The sequence below is a fragment of the Scomber scombrus genome, chromosome 13, assembly GCF_963691925.1.
Source record: "Scomber scombrus chromosome 13, fScoSco1.1, whole genome shotgun sequence".
NCBI lineage: Eukaryota > Metazoa > Chordata > Actinopteri > Scombriformes > Scombridae > Scomber > Scomber scombrus.
Genome location: NC_084982.1, coordinates 293,643 through 315,062, shown reverse-complemented (window position 1 = coordinate 315,062; position 21,420 = coordinate 293,643). Strand labels below are relative to the sequence as shown.

Here is a 21,420-nt window from a genome sequence, read left to right as displayed (position 1 = left end):
AGGTCAGGGACAGAAGGCTGGTGCGTTTACCGGGGAAGACACAAGAAGAGGAGGTCCAAGGCAAGCAGGGTCAAAACCAGGGAATTAGTACTGGAAGGTCTGGCATGAAGCAATTGCAAATGACGATTTGGCCAAGAGTGAGTGGACAACAGGAGTATATATACAGGCTTGATTACAGATGGGGTGCAGCTGAGAGTCCAGGTGATTACTGATGAAGCCCAGGTGAACAGAGTTAACTGATGAGGTGAGTGTGGCTGATTAGCAGGAGTAGAGCAGGGGTGTGGTGAATGGAATTTTACCAGCAGCAGGAGAAGAGCAGAACAGACTGTGACAGTTTGAGCAGTTTTGCAAATTGCAGTGTCCAGATGTGCAAGCTTGACTGAGATCTATCCACACAAACTCAGTGCTGTGATTGTGGCCAAAGGTGCATCTGCTAGATACTGACTCGAAGGGGTGAATATTTATGCAATCACTTCTTTTATATTATATATGTTTAATTGACATTACCTTGTAGAAATATGTTTTTTACTTTGACATTACAGAAGCTTTTTTTGTAAATAATTTTTGTAAAGGCCATATTATATAGACCATGATTAAATTTATAAAAGCAATAAAAGGGGAAATCATCCAAGGGAGTTAATACTTTTTATAGGCAGTGGGCCCTTTCCTATACAAACGCACAGAGACCAATTCATGACTGGATAACCCCAATGTTCCTGCAATACAGGAGGCTACAGTTTCAGAACCGCATTTCTAGGACCTTAGTTTTAAAGGTTAATTCCACCCAAATATTACTTTCTGTCTAACTACTCATAGTTTTAAAGGGTTTACTTCGCCCAAAAAATACTTTCAGACTTGCCATTCAACTTGGTTGCCAAAATGTGCATGTTTGTGTAATTACACCATCACACCATTGTTTGTTGCACACGCGCACGCGCGCACACACACACACACACAGTTGCCGCGGGTCATCCTATTCATTGGAAACAGCGGCGGTCCTGAAACTGCAGCCTCAGGTATTGCAGGAATCCCCTACTCGACAACAGCGGTGGGAGCCCCGCCTCCTTTGATGGAAATAGGAGTCCATGCTGAAGACCATCCTGGACCAGCAGTTCTCAGAGGACAGTTAATGTATGAAAGAGTCCCACTGAACACTCAGTGAATCCGTTTCCATTGGTGGACTGTTTCAGATAACTTTCCATGAAGCTCAGACTATACTCCTCTTCCTCAGCAGAGCCGTCCTGTACACTGCAGGATCGGCTTTTTTTCATTCTTTGTCCTCCTGTAATTAAACCAAACCTTACAGCCCAACTAGTGGAGAATTGACAGCGGTTAGGATGGATTCAGATTCTAACGTCGAATGTAAAATAGTGGTTGTTGGAGACAGTCAGTGTGGTAAAACCGCTCTGTTGAACGTATTCGCCAAAGATTGTTTCCCTGAGGTAAGTCATGTGCTGTATTAATACCGCTGACATATCACACAAATGATTGTAAGCCACATTTACTGTACTGTTTCCTCCGCAGGGCTACGTGCCCACAGTGTTTGAAAACTACACGGCAAGCTTTGATCTGGAATTGCAGAGAGTCGAGTTGCGGCTGTGGGACACTTCAGGTAAGAAACTCACACTGCTCAATGCTGCTGTGTATGGGATAGGACTTCAACCGACTTAATATTCCTTTCCCCAAAAAAATCCCACTCACATAACTAAGCGAATTTTAGTTGGGGGAAAATGAAAGCACGGAATGATAGAAAGTCAGAAATAAAATATCTAATTGTCAAAAAAATATGACTTACTAAAACCAAATAATAAAACTAAATAAGTCATAGTATTTTTTATTTGATATCAGTTTTGTTTCTATGAATAACTATTATAAAATACTATTGCAGGGCATTATATTTTACTGCTAACTATTGCTTCTAACATAATGAAATATTAAGGGAGAGATTCAACTTTTATTTAGTAGTATCACAGTATTAGAATATCATGGTATTAGAATGGATTACAATGACTGGCACCTGGAAAAGTATCAAATGTTCCACAGGACTGAACTGCCAGATTCATCAAACCCTCCAAAACATAATTTTGGTCACCTTCCTCTCAACATTTGGCAGTTGTCACTGTACAGCTGTTCAGCAATGCGGTGTGGGAATTGTGGATATCAGAGAGTGTTACATTCCTTTGATGCTGGGTTGTAGTGTTACATACGCATTGTAATCACAACAGTTACTATTTTCCATTTTGTTATTGTCAATCAAGCAGCACAGGTGTTCTTTCTGTGAATGAACGATTCCTTATTACTGAATCCTCAAAATAATTGTATTGAATTACTGTTATCGCTGAACAAATCACTAGCTTTTTCATTAGGGTTACCCCCCAGGGTGACTGACAATGCCACTGTCAGCTCAGCTCTGACATACTGAGACCACAAGGTTATTGAAAGACTGTCAAATTCACAGAAAAAATAATGATGTCATTACTTTGTTGCAGTTGGGTGGTTTCTGGGCTATGTATCTTATGAACATTGTTCTTAAAGATCTACATTTGTATTGAACCAAACAAACCAGTAAGAGACTTCAGTTACTCATAAATTCAAATACTGAAGTAAAGATAGCCCTGTACCTAAGGAATGATGCTCATGATGGATGATTCTGTGCGTCATGATCAATGTCCAAAAATCACATCCACAAATCAAAGTGATATGGAATTTCCACCTCTACAGTTTGGTGTAGAACATTTACGGTTGTTGTTACTTACATTGTGCTGCATGAAAATAACCAGACTTTTACCCTGCCTTTCACCCCCCTAGCCTCAAAGCTATGTCTTTGCTATAGTCAATATGACTGGATATATCTGGGTTTTCTGTAAACTCAGAGCAGTGTCTCAGCCAGATTCTGGGGAGGGCTGGGCAGCAAGAGGATATATTTTAGTGTTTGGGATTTTGGAGGGTACAAAACATTTGGGTATAACATAAGAAAGTTTAGGGTTTCTCAGCTAAACGCTTTGAATCAAGGGGCTGCCTGTTGTGAGGCAGGGGTGTAAGCTGTCATTTTTCCAACACTACAAGTTCCAGAGAAAAACTGACGCTGTGTGTCTGGAATGTAGGCGAAACCCTGGTTCTGGAATTTGGATATAAACTAAGAGTCAGATTTCACTGCAGCCAACATATGAAATCCCATCACCCACTCCCCTAGTATACACACACATATCCAATAGCTTGGAGTAATTGTTGTCTTTAAAAAGAGAACTGCACTACAACAATTATGTCTGAACAAAGAAATGTGAGAATGATCCAGACATCCACTTTGTCTGATCACGTGTTGTTTTCTAAAACTTTTGTGATTCCACACAGATGTGTGAAGAGCTCCATCAGTCCACAGCCTGCATTTAATTAACCTCCTGTAGACGTGTTGGGAGGTCGGGTTAAACCTGCCACTATTTGTAGCATTGCGTTCACAACCCAGGTTGTGGTTGTGCTTAGCAATATTTTGCCACATCGTGATACGTGATATGTAATCAAGACAGAGAAGTATTGTTTTAGTTCAGTTCAGTTCATGGTATATTAACTTGCTTTGTTACTTACCGTACCCACCATGGTTCTCAGGAATCAAAAGAAGGAGGCCCCAACCACTTCCTGTATTTATACATCGGGCAACATCTTCAGTGGTGTCATGCACTATCAAGTGGCAGTATCAAGTGCTCACCCATCATTTACTTAAGTGATTACATTTCCAGTCTGATCTTGAGTACCCAGCTGATAGGTAGATGGTTTGTTTATATGACATAACAGAAGTACATATTTAACTGAATCTGTGTGGACAGAAAGCGCCCGATGTTATGCAATCCGACATAATGGTTTGACGCTTGCTTGCTGTTAGGACAATTTTAGGGAGACAACAAGTGATCATGCCTAGGTTTGTAGTTTAGTGTAGTATAGTAATTTCATTTAACTTTCGTGAACACTCTTTTGCTATGTTCACAAAGATCAGGCAGACGGTAGATGGAAAACATAATTTAATCCAATATCATTTTAGTGGATGAAAGCAGGATGGTAAAATTAAGGTGATGGAATATACAACTCCCTCACACAAGGAGAAAACATGGTCGATCTGGACAACAAGAAGTTTATACATTTGGAATTAACCTGGAATTATATGATCAGAGCTATCCTACCAAGGATTTGGGTGAAATTTTGGAGGGAATTTAACGTTAATTCTAAGTTTTCAATATAATATAAGGCATAAACTAGAAATGTATTATGAATTTATTATATTAATACGCATTGATACTGGAATAATAACATACAATAATAATAGGGGGGTCCACAATTAAGAATTTCCATAGTCGAATCTGATTGATCAAGTATTGCTATCGTCGACTGATCTTTCAATCATGTTGCTTTTTCTTTTTTTCTTTTTTTTTTGCTAATTGATCCATATTCCTATTTGCAACACTGGTTTGATTTTTTTGTTTCCACACTAGAAAAATGCTGAAACACCCATAACAATTTATTTGACATCTTTTTTTCCATCGTTCAACACAAAGTTGATAATTAAATCTATTGAATAACACGTTTAGCACTGCAAACCTAATCTTTTGGCTAAACAATTTAACAATGTCGACAGATAAAATTTAATTGGCTAAAGTTGCTTGTGTACAACACTCAAATCGTGCTCAAGCATGCTTTAAACTGCAGAGCAACATCCATGCAAAAAACAAACAAAAATATTAGAAATTGAATAATCTTGCCTAAACAAATAAAAAAATTAAATAACGAAATAAAATAAAAGTAAAAGTCAGACTCAAGTAGGTGCATAACAAATAGTTTTCTACACTATAGAGTCCAGGTTCTAAGCACCCCAGGGGGTAGCCTATCCAACTTCAGGCTTCACAATTTTAAGTTCAACAGGGGGCAGCTGTGGCTTAGGACGTATAGCGGTTCGTACACTAATCAGAAGATTGGCGGTTCAATTTCCAGTCCTTGTGTCCTTGGGCAAGACACTGAACCCTGAGTTGTTCCCGATGGCTGTGCCAATGTTATATGAATGTGTGTGTGAATGTTAGTTTCCCCGATGAGCAGGTTGGCATCCTTTGTGGCACCCCTTTCATTAGTGTGTGAATGAGTGAATGTTACTTGTAGTGTAAAAGCACTTTGAATGGTCGAAGGATTGTATCTATTGTCCATTTACAGTGTCCAAAAATCAAATTAGAACCAGCTGAAAGGTTTAAAATCACTTTTGCCTACCTGGTCAAACAAAAATAGCCAGTCTTTACTCTTATTGTGTCTGCTTTTCAAATTGTGTGCAAGGAAAACCAACTTATTCACTATGCCCGGGAGAAGTGCGCTTCTTGCTTTGCTGGCAATAAAACTTGCCTCTGGTGGTGGATGGGATGCTGTGGATTCTTTTTGATATTCTGGACAACTTTGGATATCTGATGTCTTTTGCCACCATTGTATTGCTTGTTTGTGTGTGCGTTTGAGTGGAATTCATGTAATTTATCTAGTTTTATCTTTTACTATTTATTGCTTTGAGATCTGTCCTCACTTGGTGCAATGACATTCCGTTGTATTTTTTTTTTACAGTGACAAAAGGAATCTTGAATCTTTCGCTTTTTGTGTCATTTTTAGTCGTTTATATAAGCCTTCATCTCACTCCTTCTGTTCCTCGTCTTCATCACTGTACAGCAGTGTTGACATGACTGTCCCCTTTTTGTTTTGGAGGGCCTGTGGGCTTATGCTCCTCCACCAGGCCACTGTCAGCATTTTTGTCCTGACAGGCTTGTCAGCTAGACTTTCAGCTAAATGTGCCACAGCTGAATAAGCCTCTGTTCTTTGCTCATCAGTGAAAAACTTTAACTTCAGCTTTATTTAAACAGCACTTCAAACTCAACATAGTTGATCCAAAGTGCTGTAAGTCCAAACCAGTGTATGAATGTGTGTGTGAATGTGGCTTGTAGCATTTTGAGAGGTCAGAAGACTAGAAAGGCACTATACAAATGCAGTCCATTTACCATAACCTAAGGGGTTTATCATGCCACTCTGCTTTGAACAGACAGTATCCACAGAGGTCGCTTCTTAAGCTTTTGAACAAATTAAGTCATTTTGTGGTGAAGACAGTCTCTCAGTACTCAACAGAAGAAAATATTAATGATCAGCATATTACGGCCCACATCTAAGAGGACGGTCAGTGGAGCTTTTACCTCACATTTAGAATGATCATACTGAATAAATGGAAAATACAATTAGTTTGCATATTTGAATTGCTAGATGTAGAGCTACCTTAATGCTTGCTACTTCTGTTTTCCTTTCCATTTTTTCCACCCATATCCCATGAAAAACCCCTCATACCACACTTCCTGAGGGATGGCAGAGTCATTTCAAGGCACTGTGGTAAAGGCTATGAAAATATAAGGGCCTCTGCTCTGTTTGTTTAACATAAGGAACCTTACCAGATGTGAAAAAAATTTCATCACGGTTTATATCTTGCCCATGCAGATCACTTCATGGAAAACATGTTTTCAGAATGTTAAAGAGCTCTTGCTCTAGAGGATTGTCACTCCCTTTTTTGTATGTAGGTGAATTGGAATAATAAAATAAAGTGACTATTGGGATCCTTTGCAGTGTTGTCTCTGATCTTAATTCTATCTCTGCATCCAAACATCTTTGTGTAAATAGGTTTTTGTTTTTCTGTGAAAACCGGTAAAATGGCAGTAGATTTGTTTTGTTTTTGCTCAGAATATTTTTTAAGTGTTGTTGTAAAAGAACAATAAATAATTCAGTTGCTGGATGTGTCAGGCTCAGACAGACAACTGGGACCCACAGAGCAGACCAGAGACAGACAGGTGTGGTGAGGCGGTTTATTAACAGTCCAGGTTCGGTACACAAAGGCAGTCAGCACAGGCAGAAGTACAAAAACACGAGGCAAAAAGGGTAGTCCAAAAAACAGGCGAGGTTCAAAACCATCAAAGGTAGGATAAGGCAACGGTACAAAAACGCTAGGCTATAACTAGTGTCAATGGGAAAACAAGTTCGGAACACGAGGAGTAATAATCACAAGGAGAATGCCGGAAAGCTACTAACAAAACGATGCAGACAAACTGACAAAGACACACTGGGGGAAACAGGCATTTATACACATGAGGGGAGGAGATAACTAAGCACAGGTGAACACAATGAACAATCACACACACAGTGAATCAAGACACCTAGAAAGAACACAAACAGGAAGAGAGGAAATCTCAACAAAATAAAACAGGAAATCAAAAACGAAACCAACTAAACAGTATGGGACCTGACAGGATGTTCTTTAATGATTTATCAACTCACAGAAGTTGTTGTAGCTGTACTCAACAATCTGTTTTAAATGCTGTTAAGTCGTACCTTAATCTGTGACTTGAAGTCTATCTTAGTCTTTGAGGTCAAGTTTTTTTGTATGCACGAGGAACAAAACAGACTTTAGAAAGGTTACTCTACCTGTGATCCAAAGAAAGGATTATGCTTCTTCTTTTTTTATCTTCATTTTAACATGTTTGTAAGGTGACATCATTGTAAATGAGGGGGACCTCGATGATTCTTCAAGTTCAAATAGAGGTTTGAGTATGCTAGGACTTCACTTTTATTCTCACTGTGGGTTTTCCATGTGTGAAACCTTAGCCTGATGCTCTTACAATTCCCTTTCGGTATCCAAAATCCAAGAAAATCCACATAGTACGACTTGTTAAATTTAAAAGATTTACTCGATTTACTTTTAATGTTATCAGTCGCACGATGGCAACTTTTAGTCAATGCTAATGTTAGCTTTATTTTGCTTTGTTGCCATACATAGTCACTGGCGCTAACGCCAGCCCCAGTTTCATGCCAAGCGATAGTTACTGTGAGGGCAGGGAGGGCAGGATGCTAATGCTGATGCTGGCTATCTGTTAGCTGCTTGCGGACGAACTACTACTCAACGTTCGCTGAGGTTTTGTTTCAAAGCATTTGACCCGTAGGACGACTGATGGACTTGGATTTATTTGGGAACCACCTGGATATTAAGGGCTGATACCCCAGTTACGTTCAATACAGTATCTGTGACTGACTAAAATATTTATTTGCATTTATTTTCTATTTTATTCTTTCACCACTGCGATTTCCTCCTCAGTTTATTGCCAATTTAAATCTCTGAGTTCAGATAAGTTTGGGTCTTTCACCATGTTTAGTATTGTTAACTTTAGGCATATGTTAATTGCTACTCAAGTGTTCATGTTGATTCTGATCCGGGGTTGCAGCCCATTTTTATTTCTATCCCCATATGCAGCGTGTTATGCTGCTTTTGAGTCTTTTTTGCCCCTTACCGACATGTGTGCAGTTCATTTTATCAGGTACAATACTGGAATATATGATTGCTGCTGGGTGTATATCAGGTGTCACCTTATTTTAACAGTAAGGGGGGCACTCTGCACACACTTCATTGTTCGGGGTGAGGGCTGACCTGCAGTCACCAGACTATACTATACCTTATGCTGGGTTTTTTTCTTTCGTGTTTTCTTTACTTTTCTATGTCTATGGTGCAGCTTGAAAGATAATACATTAAGAGAGCAACTTACCTTTTGTTCTGATTTTAAGTGTGGGCTCATGTGGTAAGCTACTTAGGTTTAGTGATAACTGGAAGGGTATGCAGGCTCCTACACGAGAGACTGGCTACACGTTCTGTTGGGGAATGTTAGTTCTGTATAATGTTGATTGTTCGATGTTGTTTGTGTGCTCAGTTTTTTTTTCTTTTTCTCTATTATATTTTATATCTCTTTCTGTACTGCCATCCTTTTGTTGCCACAAGTAGAGGTGCAAGGAATACAAGATGTCTGGTCCTACAACCTTTTTGACACAGCCGATGTCATACCAGGGGGTTCAATGGCGACATCACTTGATGGGTGCTAGCGATGGCTTCAGGTAGTGTGGGCAGAGTGGACTCAACACTCAAAAGCTGGAACGTTCGGTGAAGCCGAATAAGGTATTCACACACCTAAATAAACTGAAAACATACATAGCATATTTACAATAGACCCACTTGTTGATTAAGGACCTGCCCAAACTTTGCAAAAGAGGTTTCACACAGATTTACCACTCTGACTTTAACAGCAAAAGCAGGGGAGTTGCCATTCTTATGCATAATAATGTACAGTTTGTAGAGGAGACTGTTATAAAGGACAGAAATGGCCGATACATAATACTTCAGGGCAAATTATTTAATATGTCCGTGGTTTTGGCCAACATGTACGCCCCTAATTGGGACAATGTACAATTTTTTTGTGATATCTTTTCACTCCTACCCAATCTTGACACCCATAATCTAATATTAGGAGATCTAAACTGTGTTCTTCACCAAACTCTAGATCGCTCTAGCTACACGGCTTATACATTAAATAAATCGGCGCAATGCATCAACTCTTTCCTCCAGGCATATGGTGTATGTGACCCCTGGAGATTTAAATACCCGTCATCCAAACAGTTTTCCTTTTACTCACTGGTACACCAAACATACTCCATGATCGATTATTTCCTTCTGGATAGCAAGTTACTCCCTCTAGTAACACAAGTGGAGTATGACTGTATAGTTATCTCAGACCACAGTCCGGTCCTGCTGAAGCTCCACTTCCCAGAGAATTTGCCCCCTCAACGCACCTGGCGTCTTAACCCAAGGCTTTTGGCAGATGAGGATTTCATTAAGTTCGTTCAGAATCAAATTGAATTTTCTCTCGAAATTAATGAATCCCCAGAGATAAGTTACACCACTCTGTGGGAAACTTTAAAAGCCTATGTGAGGGGACAAATTATATCGTATCACTCAAGCGAACGTAAGAGGAAATCGAATCGTACCATAGAGATAATGGATAGAATTACGGTAATCGATCAGTTACATTCAACAGCACCCTCTGGGGAGTTACATAGGGAGAGAATACTACTACAAACTGAGTTTGACACTCTAACCAGTGAGCATGCTGAAGACCTCCATTTGAAATCACGGCAGTCTCACTATGAGCATGGTGAGCGGGCCGGCAGGCTTCTATGCCACCAACTAAAACAATCTGCAGCAGCGGGCTTTATTGCAGCAATTGGAGACAGCGAGGGTTGTACTATCATGGACCAAAAAGGTGTCAATGCCTAATTCAAACTCTTTTATGAAGACCTGTATACCTCTGAAGGGAGCGGTAATGACCTAGTGGAAGGGTTTTTTACTAATTTGGAGATGCTGACGCTGGACGAATCGGTCGTAGCCAATCTTGAAGGTAGCATAACAGCAGCTGAGATCGATGGTGCAATCAAGAAACTGAAATCAGGCAAAGCGCCAGGCCCTGACCGGTACCCGGCCGAGTTCTACAAAAAGTTCTCTGCCAAACTAACTCCTCTTCTGTGTAAGGTATTTGGGGAGGTCGATACCACTAAGTCTCTTCCCCCAACCATGATGCAAGCTACAATATCGGTCCTTTTGAAAAAGAATAAAGATCCACTTAAGTGCGACTGGTGTCGCCCTACAAGCCTTCTCTGTTGCGATTTATAAAATTCTGGCTAAGGTGCTGGCAGCCAGAATAGAGCCTGTCATGACCGAGATCATACATACGGACCAGACTGGCTTTGTTGCTTGCAGGCAGTTATCTGGCAACCTCCGTCGCTTGTTCAATGTGCTCTACTCACCCAACGATAACATCAGCTCTGAGATTCTAATATCGCTGGACGCCCATAAAGCGTTTGACAGGATCGAATATGCATACCTGTTCACAGCACTCAAAAGATTCGGTTTTGGTCTAAAATTCTGCTCCTGGATTAAAACTCTTTACACTATGCCCCAAGCATCTATACGAACGAATACCATAATATCTGAATACTTCCCTCTCTTCCGGGGGACGAGGCAGGGCTGAACCCCTCGCGATTATGCTGAGGAATGCGGCCGGCCTGGTTGGTATTCATAGGGAGGGTCAGTTACATAAGCTTTCACTTCATGCGGACGATCTCCTCCTCTTTCTGTCAAATCCTGGCTCCTCCATACTTGCCGCTCTTAAGATTATATCCGATTTTGGCAAATGTCATTTCAGTCCTTCCCATTCTCAGTTAGCCTCGACAAATTCACCTATTTCGGCGTAAATGTAACATACAGGTACAACGACAGTAACAGTAACTTTAAGGTAGCACTTGATAAGACTAAACAGGACATGATACGGTGGTCTACAGTGCCCTTGTCATTGGCCGGGAGGATCAATTCTATTAAAATGACAGTCATGCCGAAGTTCTTATTCTTATTTCAAGCTGTGCCGGTCTTCCTCCCCAAATCATTTTTTAAGGGTTTGAACAAATGTACATCAAACTTTATTTGGAACAAAAATATACCCCGTATTAGGAAAGATTATCTGGAGAGACGGAAAGAGGAGGAGGGACTGGCTTTGCCCAATTATATGCACTACTACTGGGCTGCAAACCTCCAGAAGCTGTTATTCTGGGTCGCCGATCTACCTGAGGGGGAAGCTCCGGTTTGGGTGCTTATGGAGCTGTACTCCATTGCGGCCCAGTATCATTGCGCTCGTTGGTGTGTGCCCCGGTACCCTATAGCAAAAGCTATTCTACGAATAACCCAGTTATCCGCGGTTCACTCAGGATATGGTCGCAGTTCAGAATTCACTTTAACTGCAGGCAAGCCCTCCCCTCAGCTCCCTTCGTGGCAAACCCTATGTTCCCCCCTTCCCTTATAGACTCCGCATTTCAGCTCTGGTCTAAAGAGGGGATTAAATGTGTGAAGGACCTTTTTAAAGCAATTAAGGTCGGACTTCAATATCCCGCAGTCCAATTTCTTCAGGTATTTACAGGTCCGCAGCTTCGTTAAAACCCATTTCTCTCAGTCTCTGGACCCACCACAGGGTGGCTGTATAGATGAGTTGATGAACATGGAGGGGGTACGGTGTCCATCTTCTATGGGAACATTCGGAGGGTTACTTCCCCAACACTTGATCGCATAAGGAGACAGTGGGAGGAGGAGCTAGGGACAGAAATAGCAGATCCAGATTGGCAGCGGGCAATAGAACTGGTGCACTCATCTTCAGTGTGTATCAGACAAGGTTTAATACAATTCAAGGTGATCCATAGGCTCCACCTCTCCAGGAGCAGGCTGGCTAAAATCTATCCAGGTTCTGACCCATCTTTCCCCAGGTGTAACCTAGTAGCATATGTATGAGTCATATGTTCTGGGCAGTGGTGGACAGTAACGAAGTAAATTTACTTGAGGACTGTACTTAAGTACAGTTTTTGAGTATCTGTACTTTACTTGAGTATTATTTTTTGGGGATACTTTTACTTTCACTCCACTACATTTGAAGGACAAATATTGTACTTTTTACTCCACTACATTTCTATTGATGCTCTCGTTACTCGCTACTTTTGAGCTTACGTCAGCTGATTTTTTTTATTTATTTTTTTTGAATCAGCAAAAGTCAAAAGAGTTTCTGCTGATTCGCGTATGGTTTGTCTTAGTCGTATTGCCGTACCTGTACTATGTCATGCCATACGAAGAAATGGAGGAAGAAACTGGAGAAACTCCCACCGAGCAGCCGTAGCCTTATCTCAAACCCATGTTTGAGATGTTGTTTGTTGTGCTTACCGCCAACAAATTATATCACGGCCTACAAAAACGCGTCTTCCAACCTGAAAAAGCACGTTGTGGTAAAAGTAGCTACTTACGTTAACTAGCTTAATGTTTGTTAAATGCAGATGAACATTTTAGACGTAATTGTATGTGCTTGTAAAATATGGAAAGCTACTTTTACTTGTATTGGAGTAATATTTGACAAGGAGTATCTGTACTTTTACTCAAGTAGTGAAGTTGTGTACTCTGTCCACCTCTGGTTCTGGGAATGTCCCAGACTGACAAAATTCTGGTCAGATGTGTTCCGAACCTTTTCATTTATGTGCGATAAGGACATCAACCCTAGCCCTCTGACTTCCATCTTCGGTGTAGTGCCGGTTGAGACGCAGCTGAAAAGGCCACAGCCTCCGCCTGGACAACGTTATTGGCTAGACGCATGATTCTATTAAGCTGGAAAAAGGCAGCACCACCGTCCCACAAACGCTGGGTAGAGTCAGTGATGGCCCACCTCAAACTTGAACACCTCAAATATACCATTCGAGGCTCCTCTCATAAATTTCTATAAGGTCTGGCAACCATTTTTATATTATTTCGAACATGAATTTCCCCTGGCAAGTACAGCTGATCCTGACCTCTAAATCTCATATTCTTTCTTTTGTTTACCGTCTGCTTATCTTTACTTTTGTTCCTTTTCATTTTTATATCTATATTTATTTAATTCTATTACTGTATATATATATTTTTTATTTTATTTACTTATCTACTTGTCTAATTATTATTATTTTTTTTCTTTTCTTTTACCCCCTCCCTCCCCTCCATACCCCGTGTGCGTGCGTATGTGGGACAGTGCATTGTGGGTATGCCGGTGGTTACAAAGCTTAATGTCATCTGCCCCTAACTGTGCTGTTCTATGTGTGTTTGTTTTGTAATACTGCTAAAATCTAATCAAAATATTTGAATATAAACTTAAATTATTACTAATAAGTCAAACACAAATAAACGGCATTTAGGCTCCTACACTCACTTTAAAGTCTGTGTAAAGTAAGAATAAATGTGTTCTGAGTTTGACATACCACAGAAAAGTGTGTTAACAACTTTCAAATTTGAATGATTAAAAAAATCGCCAAATATATGAAAGTTGTGTAAAAATCAGCCTCTGTCTCTGCTCCCAAACGCTGTGGGCGTGCCCGCCGAGTTTGCCGAAACCCCGCCTCCTACCAAGTGTCACCTGTCACTCAAAGTCACCACCTCTACCTGAAACATGGACGCTACGTCTGAGAGCTTTCTGCTGCTAACTCAGCTGCTAACTGGCAAACTGTAGACTGTAATAGTAGTAGTAGTGTTAGATGTAGTAACAATAACTCGCCACTAGGCAGGTTAAACACTGAGGAGAGCGGACTCTCGGTCTTATATAGTAGGGGAGGGACCACGGTCACGCCACTACGTCACAGAGTACCCCTTTTTTGCAGGCTCAGAAAATCAGGAAAAATGAGAGGTTGAGAAACAGTTTAAGGCTCTATCTCCACAATTCAGTACTGCATAGTTATCAGCCTTTTCACATGTTTTCTGTAACCATTTTCCAACATGTATAATATGTTTAGAAGTACATCAATGGATTGACTTTACACGGACTAAGTATTTTCTTCTGTGGGGTGTGTTATTTTACATGCATCTGTTTTTCTTTTGTTTGTCAAGATATTTGTAGTCATACTTGCAGTGTGACAGTGTTTGTGTAGGATTAGCTGTGTTAATGTTCTAGATAATTTTGTTGGCTTTTCTTTCCCTTTGGTCCAGAGAAAAATATAAGAACTATTGGATAGTTGGCCATGAAAGTTTGTAAAGACATTAATTGTCCCCTTATTAGAGCCATTTCTGCATATTTAGTTTGATTATTGTTATGTTTAATAATACAGCATTATGGACAATTAAATAATTAATGGCTCTAAGTTTATGTTTTAGTTTAACTGTGTAATGTTTATATGATGAGGTCCTCCTCCCAGGAAATGACATATAGAGGAGCGAGGGACAGGTGTGCTGATGAGACAGGGGAGAGCCGTATTGTTTTTGGACCACTCTCTTTTTTTCGTTATCTCCTAATTGGGTTTATGTTTTGTTGTGGACACTGCACCATCTACAGTATAGTAAAACCTCTGTTCGATCCAAGCCAGGCAGTGATTGTTTTATTGGAGCACGTCAGGACCGCAGTTCTCCTCTGAACTAAGGAAGGCGGCCGAAACCCATAGAAAGACAGCCACACCCCCTTAGGATAAATTGATGGCTTTCCTGACATATAATGGCACCACCAGGGGAAGTTCTCAACATCTGCTCAATGGATTGGCACAAAATTTGGTGTAGACATTTGCATTCTTAATGACTGTGGTAATGCCTTAGCTTTCCATGCTGCACCATCATCAGATCAAAATTTCAGTTTGTCCAATATATTGGTCCATGATCTCACACCTGCAAAACTAATAGAATTGTAAACTGATCATTTTATTATATTAAACTAAGATGCTGAATATAGTCAACATACAGACGAGTACTGTTAAACACACCAGTCCTAAATGCCCTATAGATGTTGAGATGAGGGTTTTATCATCCTGCAAGAGAACGTTCCCATCAGAAATGTTTCATCATGTATGTAAAGATGATCACTCAGAACAACTTTGCATTGATTTGCAGTGACCTTTCCTTCTAAGTGGACAAGTGGACCCAAACCATGCCAGCAAAATGCCCCCCACAGCATTACAGAGCTACCGGATGCCCTCACTGTGGGGTTCGAGTATTCAGGCCTGTACCATTCTTTTAGTGTGCGCCACACATGCCCTCACCCACTTGTCAAGAATTAGGTGGTGACTCATCTAACCATATCACTTTCTTCTTCTATGTCTCTGTGGACCAGTGCCTATGATGCACCATTGAACCAAATGTGCCTTTCTCTTTGCAATAAGGGGTTTATTCACTGCAGCCCTATAATAATATCTCTCTCATTTTTTGATGGACTGTTGTTGCTGACACAGTCTGATCATGTCACCTGAGGAGGAAGTGCTCTTCTTTTTTCCACATACATATCACACTAATGCATGAGCATCATGGTCATCAAATGTGTGTTGTCGACCACAAAACAACGACCCTTATTTACTATGTCTGTCCCATAGATCTAAATGCTGATGTCACTTTAGTCCCTGCTACTATGAAACACTTGAAGTCTTTGTGACTGAAGCTCTTGCCACCTTTGTCCCAACAATCAACCCTCTTTGAAAGTAACTCAGATATTTTCCTCTTGCCATCTTGATACAAAACCAGAGTTAAGTGGGCCTGCTCAGCATTTTTATACCTGCCACACACCATGACTGGATGTTCATTTCTTGATTGTACTTTATAGTGCACCAGTGTGGAAGCCTCTGCAGTCATGTTTCTCCTTTCTCTTTTAAGTTGTCTCCCGATTAGTGTAACTACACTGAACTAAGATGCAGTTTGTTAACAGTGTCATTGTGAGCATTTTAGCATAATAATCAGTATTTTTTACTTCATTATGACTGACAAAAACCAAGAATCCATTCACAGCTAGTCTGTGTCAAGTAGGTTTATTGATTACCACAAGGAGAGGCAAGGCTCCACTATCAGTGATCATGTTGAAAAATTACCTTTTGTGTACAATGAGGTACAATTATTTTACATGCCACATACTAAAGTAGTTCAGTAATATATTTTTACATAAGAGCCTCTGTTTTGAACCAAATAATGTTATTGTGTTTCAAGTGTCAGGGGATGTGCAAAAAATCATTTTATGATGTCTGGCAGTATATTCTTAATTCTTGGCAGTTGACTAACAAGTTTTGCAACACATATCATGGCTTGTATTGAAAAATGGTAATATCAATCAATCAATCAATCAATCTTTGTTTGTATATCTCCGAATCACAACAAAGTTATCTCAAGGCACTTTACACATGGAGCAGGTCTAAACCGAACTCTTCAGGTTTTAATTTTAAAGAGACCCAACATTCCCACATGAGCAGCACTTAGCGACAATGGCAAGAAAAAACTCCCTTTTAACAGGAAGAAACCTCAGAACCAGAACCAGGCTCAAAGTGGGAGAACATCTGCCTCGACCGGTTGGGGTAGAGGGGAGAGAGAGGAAGAATAGGAGAGAGAGAGAAGCACATTAACAGAAATGTGCAGACATATTCAATTATATTCACACTGCTCAATTAACAAAATTAGCTATTTCTGTGTTAAATGCATTTCTTTGCCTTTCAACTTTCATACATCAATTTAGAAATCACATAAAAAGACACTACTTGCAACTTCAGTTCTTGGGTAATAGTGATCATTTTTAATTTCAGTATCAATATTAATCCACTGATTGTTGTCTGCACATCCATAGTTAGTGTAAACAGGAAGTGCAAGCAGTTAATCTTATATATATTGGTAACTAAAGCCAAAATAAAGACTGCAAAAATTCAAAGTTATGTGATGTTTTTTCCAATTAAGGTTCTTCCTACTATGACAACGTGCGGCCTCTTTCCTACCCTGATGCTGACATAGTCCTCATCTGCTTTGACATCAGCAGGCCAGAAACCTTAGATAACATTCTCAAGAAGGTGAGTGTAAAGAATGAACCTCCCTGTAGAAAGTGGAGATAATTCACCAAGCTAAATGATAAACATGACCAGTACAGGATGATCGGTGGTTTTGAGCAGCATTTTTGTAGTATTTTTGTATTTATGCATTTGCATCAGTTCCAAAGTTAATGTGCCCTGAGGAAGAACATACTTCTGTGATTGGTACAATGACATTTATATAAGGAACATTTTACTGTCCAAAACAAAACAAAAATGGGTTAATTATAACCACTGTACTTTCTGGTTTACACATAAGCTGAAGTTTCTAACATGGCCTTAACATGTACATTTTAGGTCAGAGGATGACTATATAATTATTTATTATTATCAAAATACAGTTATATAACATACAAAACACAAAATCACAGATTAATGTTAACAGTGTCTTGCTCTTTGTTCTCTCCAGTGGAGAGCAGAGATTGAAGAGTTCTGTCCCAACACCAAGTTGCTGCTGGTTGGATGCAAGTCAGACCTCCGGACAGACCTCTTCACCAGATCCCACAACAGACAGACTCCAGTATCATATGATCAGGTGGGTGAATGTGTCTGATACTCTTGTTCATTTCATTGTTGTTGGTTGGGGATTTTTCTCTGAAAAAACAAATGTGTCGTACATGAACTCATCTTAAAGGATCTGTGGAGACTTAGTGTTGCAGACAGATGCAGCTATGACAATAAGTTCTCTAATTCAATTGTTGTCATTTCTGTTGTCTTCAGTTGATTACATTGTCTTTCATTTGGATTGTTTATTATTCAGCACCACCTTGCATAATAATACTAAATGCGTAATATTTATTCAACAGTAACAAATACATCAAATACAGACACAGCTTGTGAGTGAAAAACAAACAATACAAATAAGACTAAATATGTTAGACTGAGACAGGTGAACAGGTGGTCTTAAACTGCTGTCAGGTATTTCCAGAGTATCTCAGATCATTTGCTTATTGACCTCTACCAGAAGTTTTAGCAGGGAAAAACTGTTTCAAGTTCTTTGGGTTTTGTAAAGAATGTTCCAGTATCACAATGATTTACGTAGGCTATAGGTAGAACAAGTAACCAGAAAGAAAACTGTTCAAAATCAAGAGAAGTCAATATTAAGTACTCAAGATTAGTCGTGTGTGTGTGTGTGTGTGTGTGTGTGTGTGTGTGTGTGTGTGTGTGTGTGTGTGTGTGTGTGTGTGTGTGTGTGTGTGTGTGTGTGTGTGTGTGTGTGTGTGTGTGTGTGTGTGTGTGTGTGTGTGTGTGTGTGTGTGTGTGTGTGTGTGTGTGTGTGTGTGTGTGTGTGTGTGTGTGTGTGTGTGTGTGTGTGTGTTCTACTGACGCAGCACGCGTCACAAACATACAATTGAAGTGAGTAGAGTGGCCCCATGGTTCCCCATTATCCGATACCTGATCTAGCTATTTATTCTATATCAGGGCCGACATCTGATATTTGTATCACATCAGTGTATTAATATGTACGGAAACTAGAGGAGCTTTGTTTCATTGTATTGGCTGTGCAAAAGATTAAGAAGGCTCTGCAAGAGGTTATAGTTACAAGAAGTATATATTACTACTGTACTGTATATATTACAAGAAGATTATTTCAAAACAAATCCTGTTGGACCGCAACCTTTTTTGTTTATATCCAAAGAACCATAATTATAGTTTAAACAAATGAGCATTTAGAGTAGAGACCTCTGCTTGCTTAACACCAAAAAATGAATTGCACGGTCATTGAAAAGAGGTTTACAGGCCAAGCAATGAATAAGACGGATGTTATCAAGCCTTCCATTAGAAAGGATCATTTACATATTGACGGCTTAACAGGGTATGTGTGAGAATATATGGTTGCCCTTCATTAATCATGTTAAGGATTTAACAACAGAATTTACTTGACAGGACTTAACAGATGATCAAGTGAATGACTAATTTTGATGGAAAATTCTTTTTTACTTACTTTTCTTTGTATGTAGATTTTCAAGTACCGTAATACACATCATAATACATATCCTTGTTGCTTTTTTGTTTTGTGTTAATGCAGCAGTTTTATGTTGTGATTTATATTATTTGAATTAAAAAGGCTGTATTGCACCGTGTTAAAAAGTTGAATCAAACATTGTGGAGAAAAAGCTGGAACCAGCAGATGTTTTGCTTGACAACTCAGTGAATTGATTATCAAAATTATTGTTGATTCATTTTCTGTAACATGACTTCTCTAGAGGTGCCCTACAGTCTGCAGGTTTTCATTGCCACTGATTACCTCACATAAAATCCTCTACCTGAAGTCCTAAGCATACTGCAGACTTAATCGACTTAATGTGTCAGCTCTAATTATCAGCATAAACAGAATATTTGAAAATGCCAAGTATAATGTGACATACTGTTGATTCCTGTTGATGTTATCTTTGACAGGGCTCCAACACAGCCAAGCAGCTGAGCGCCCCCTACCTGGAGTGTTCCTCACTGCAGTCGGAGAACAGCATCAGAGACATTTTCCACGTGGCCACGCTGGCCTGTGTCAGTAAACACAACAAGAACATGAAGAGAAGGAAGTCCTTCAGGGCCACGAAGAGGATGTTTCACAGTGGAAGAGACATCTCCACTGTGGTAACACCACACTATCAGCAGACCAAAGCTAAAAGCTGTGCTGTCATGTAAACACAAACACATAATACGAACCAGAAGTTCTGTCAGCTGATGAAAACTGTTTCCGTCACCTCAGAGTGGGGTGTTCTGAGGTGTATATGGGCTGGGCATTATTTGAAAATGAAGACTGTTTTGATGCTTTGGGGAAAAACTGTGCCAAGCAGACTCTATGTACACATTTGACTGAAAGAATACAATCTGGAGTATACATTGACAGAAAAATGATGGGCTCCGAACTAAAAAGAAGCAGATTTCACCTCAATTCCTACGAACTTTCACACAAACATATATGTGCAATAAACCATCACCTGCAGCTAAAGCTAGATGACAAAACAAAAGGAAAACTTTGTTTGTTAGTAAAATGTTGACCACAAGGACAGCTTCACTGCTTCTTTGAGTAGACATTCCCTCTTCTGGGTTTGGACGATGGTGGCTGACAAGTAGCTCCAAAAACTCCCATAGGTGTCTAGTTGGGCTGACATCTGATGACTGATGATGTGAATGGTTTCATATGATTCACATAATTTTCATTTTCATCAAGCCATTCAGTGAATTGAGCAACTCCACTGGTGCAATTGGGGTTAAGGGTCTCAAGGTGGTAGTGGTAATGAGGGAGGGGGAAGTGCTACTTTTTCCCTTTCCCCAGCCAGATTCATCCTGCTGGTCCATGGGATTGATTTGATTGCATTGAACTCTGTCTGACTCTGGATTTTCTTGCGTTTACTTTGTTTGAAAAATATTTTGTGGAAGTCCTGAAGTTTCTGCTGGCCTAGTTGACACAATGTATTTGTTTTGTTGTTTTCTCAGCCTCATTGTAACAAAGATGGGTCCAGATATCAGCTCATTTACTTCTCCAAAGCCACGTTGTTGTCATTATTAATGTTAACTTGCTTTCTGTAAAACTGTTGATGTACTTCTCACTGTGCTCATTGGTGCTGGTGTAGTACTGATATGGCACATGCAGCACAGGAGGAATGAATGAAACTGGTGCACATAGCACAGGAAACAGAACGGCTACACATTTTTAAATGATCAGGATATTTGGAAGGTGATTTAGAAAAATGTCTCCTCTTTTTTGTCAATGAAAATAAGAGATTTTGGTTGGTTCATTTTTTAAACTATTTTTTAGTCTAGTTTTTTCATCAACTATATTGCCTGTCTACCGCATCTGGTCATGGTATTGTCATGGGAAAAAAAGTAATTAACAAACATTTTTAATCATAGTTTTCATTAGTTAAATATACACACAACTGCCCAAGAAACATTTAGTAGCCAAATGTCCAATAATGTTTGAACCCCTAAATGTTGTGCAATACGTGGTAAAAGGGCTAGATTTCCCACATAGTTCTTTCTATATTGATGTAAACCTACTTAAAGCTGAGACTTGATACTTTATGTAGTATCCATTATTTTATTTACAATTGAATGTGCAGAAACAGAGTGTGGAACCAACAGATATGTAACTGTCCAAATACTTAATGTTGGACTGTATGTAGCCCAATTCTCTGTTATTAAAAAAACAACCCATGATTGAATGAGCATTCAAAACTTTTA

At 39.7% G+C, this 21,420-nt stretch overlaps 1 protein-coding gene across 1 annotated transcript; it reads left to right on the top strand.

Annotated features, from left to right (window-relative positions):
- Positions 1-1,337: 1,337 nt before the first annotated feature.
- Positions 1,338-20,410, top strand: LOC133993443 (rho-related GTP-binding protein RhoE-like). Its single transcript, XM_062432424.1, has 5 exons — positions 1,338-1,442; positions 1,525-1,612; positions 17,105-17,214; positions 17,642-17,767; positions 19,633-20,410. Exons 1-5 carry the CDS (start codon positions 1,338-1,340, stop codon positions 19,876-19,878), a joined length of 675 nt encoding a protein of 224 aa, XP_062288408.1. The 3' UTR covers positions 19,879-20,410.
- Positions 20,411-21,420: the final 1,010 nt, after the last annotated feature.

What these genes read in the sequence shown, in the direction of transcription:
- LOC133993443 (XM_062432424.1), top strand. Translation starts at nt 1,338, where the DNA reads ATGGATTCAGATTCTAACGTCGAATGTAAAATAGTGGTTGTTGGAGAC. An exon ending in CCAAAGATTGTTTCCCTGAG is followed by an intron (nt 1,443 to 1,524) that starts GTAAGTCATGTG and finishes TTTCCTCCGCAG; the next exon opens with GGCTACGTGCCCACAGTGTT. An exon ending in GCGGCTGTGGGACACTTCAG is followed by an intron (nt 1,613 to 17,104) that starts GTAAGAAACTCA and finishes TTTCCAATTAAG; the next exon opens with GTTCTTCCTACTATGACAAC.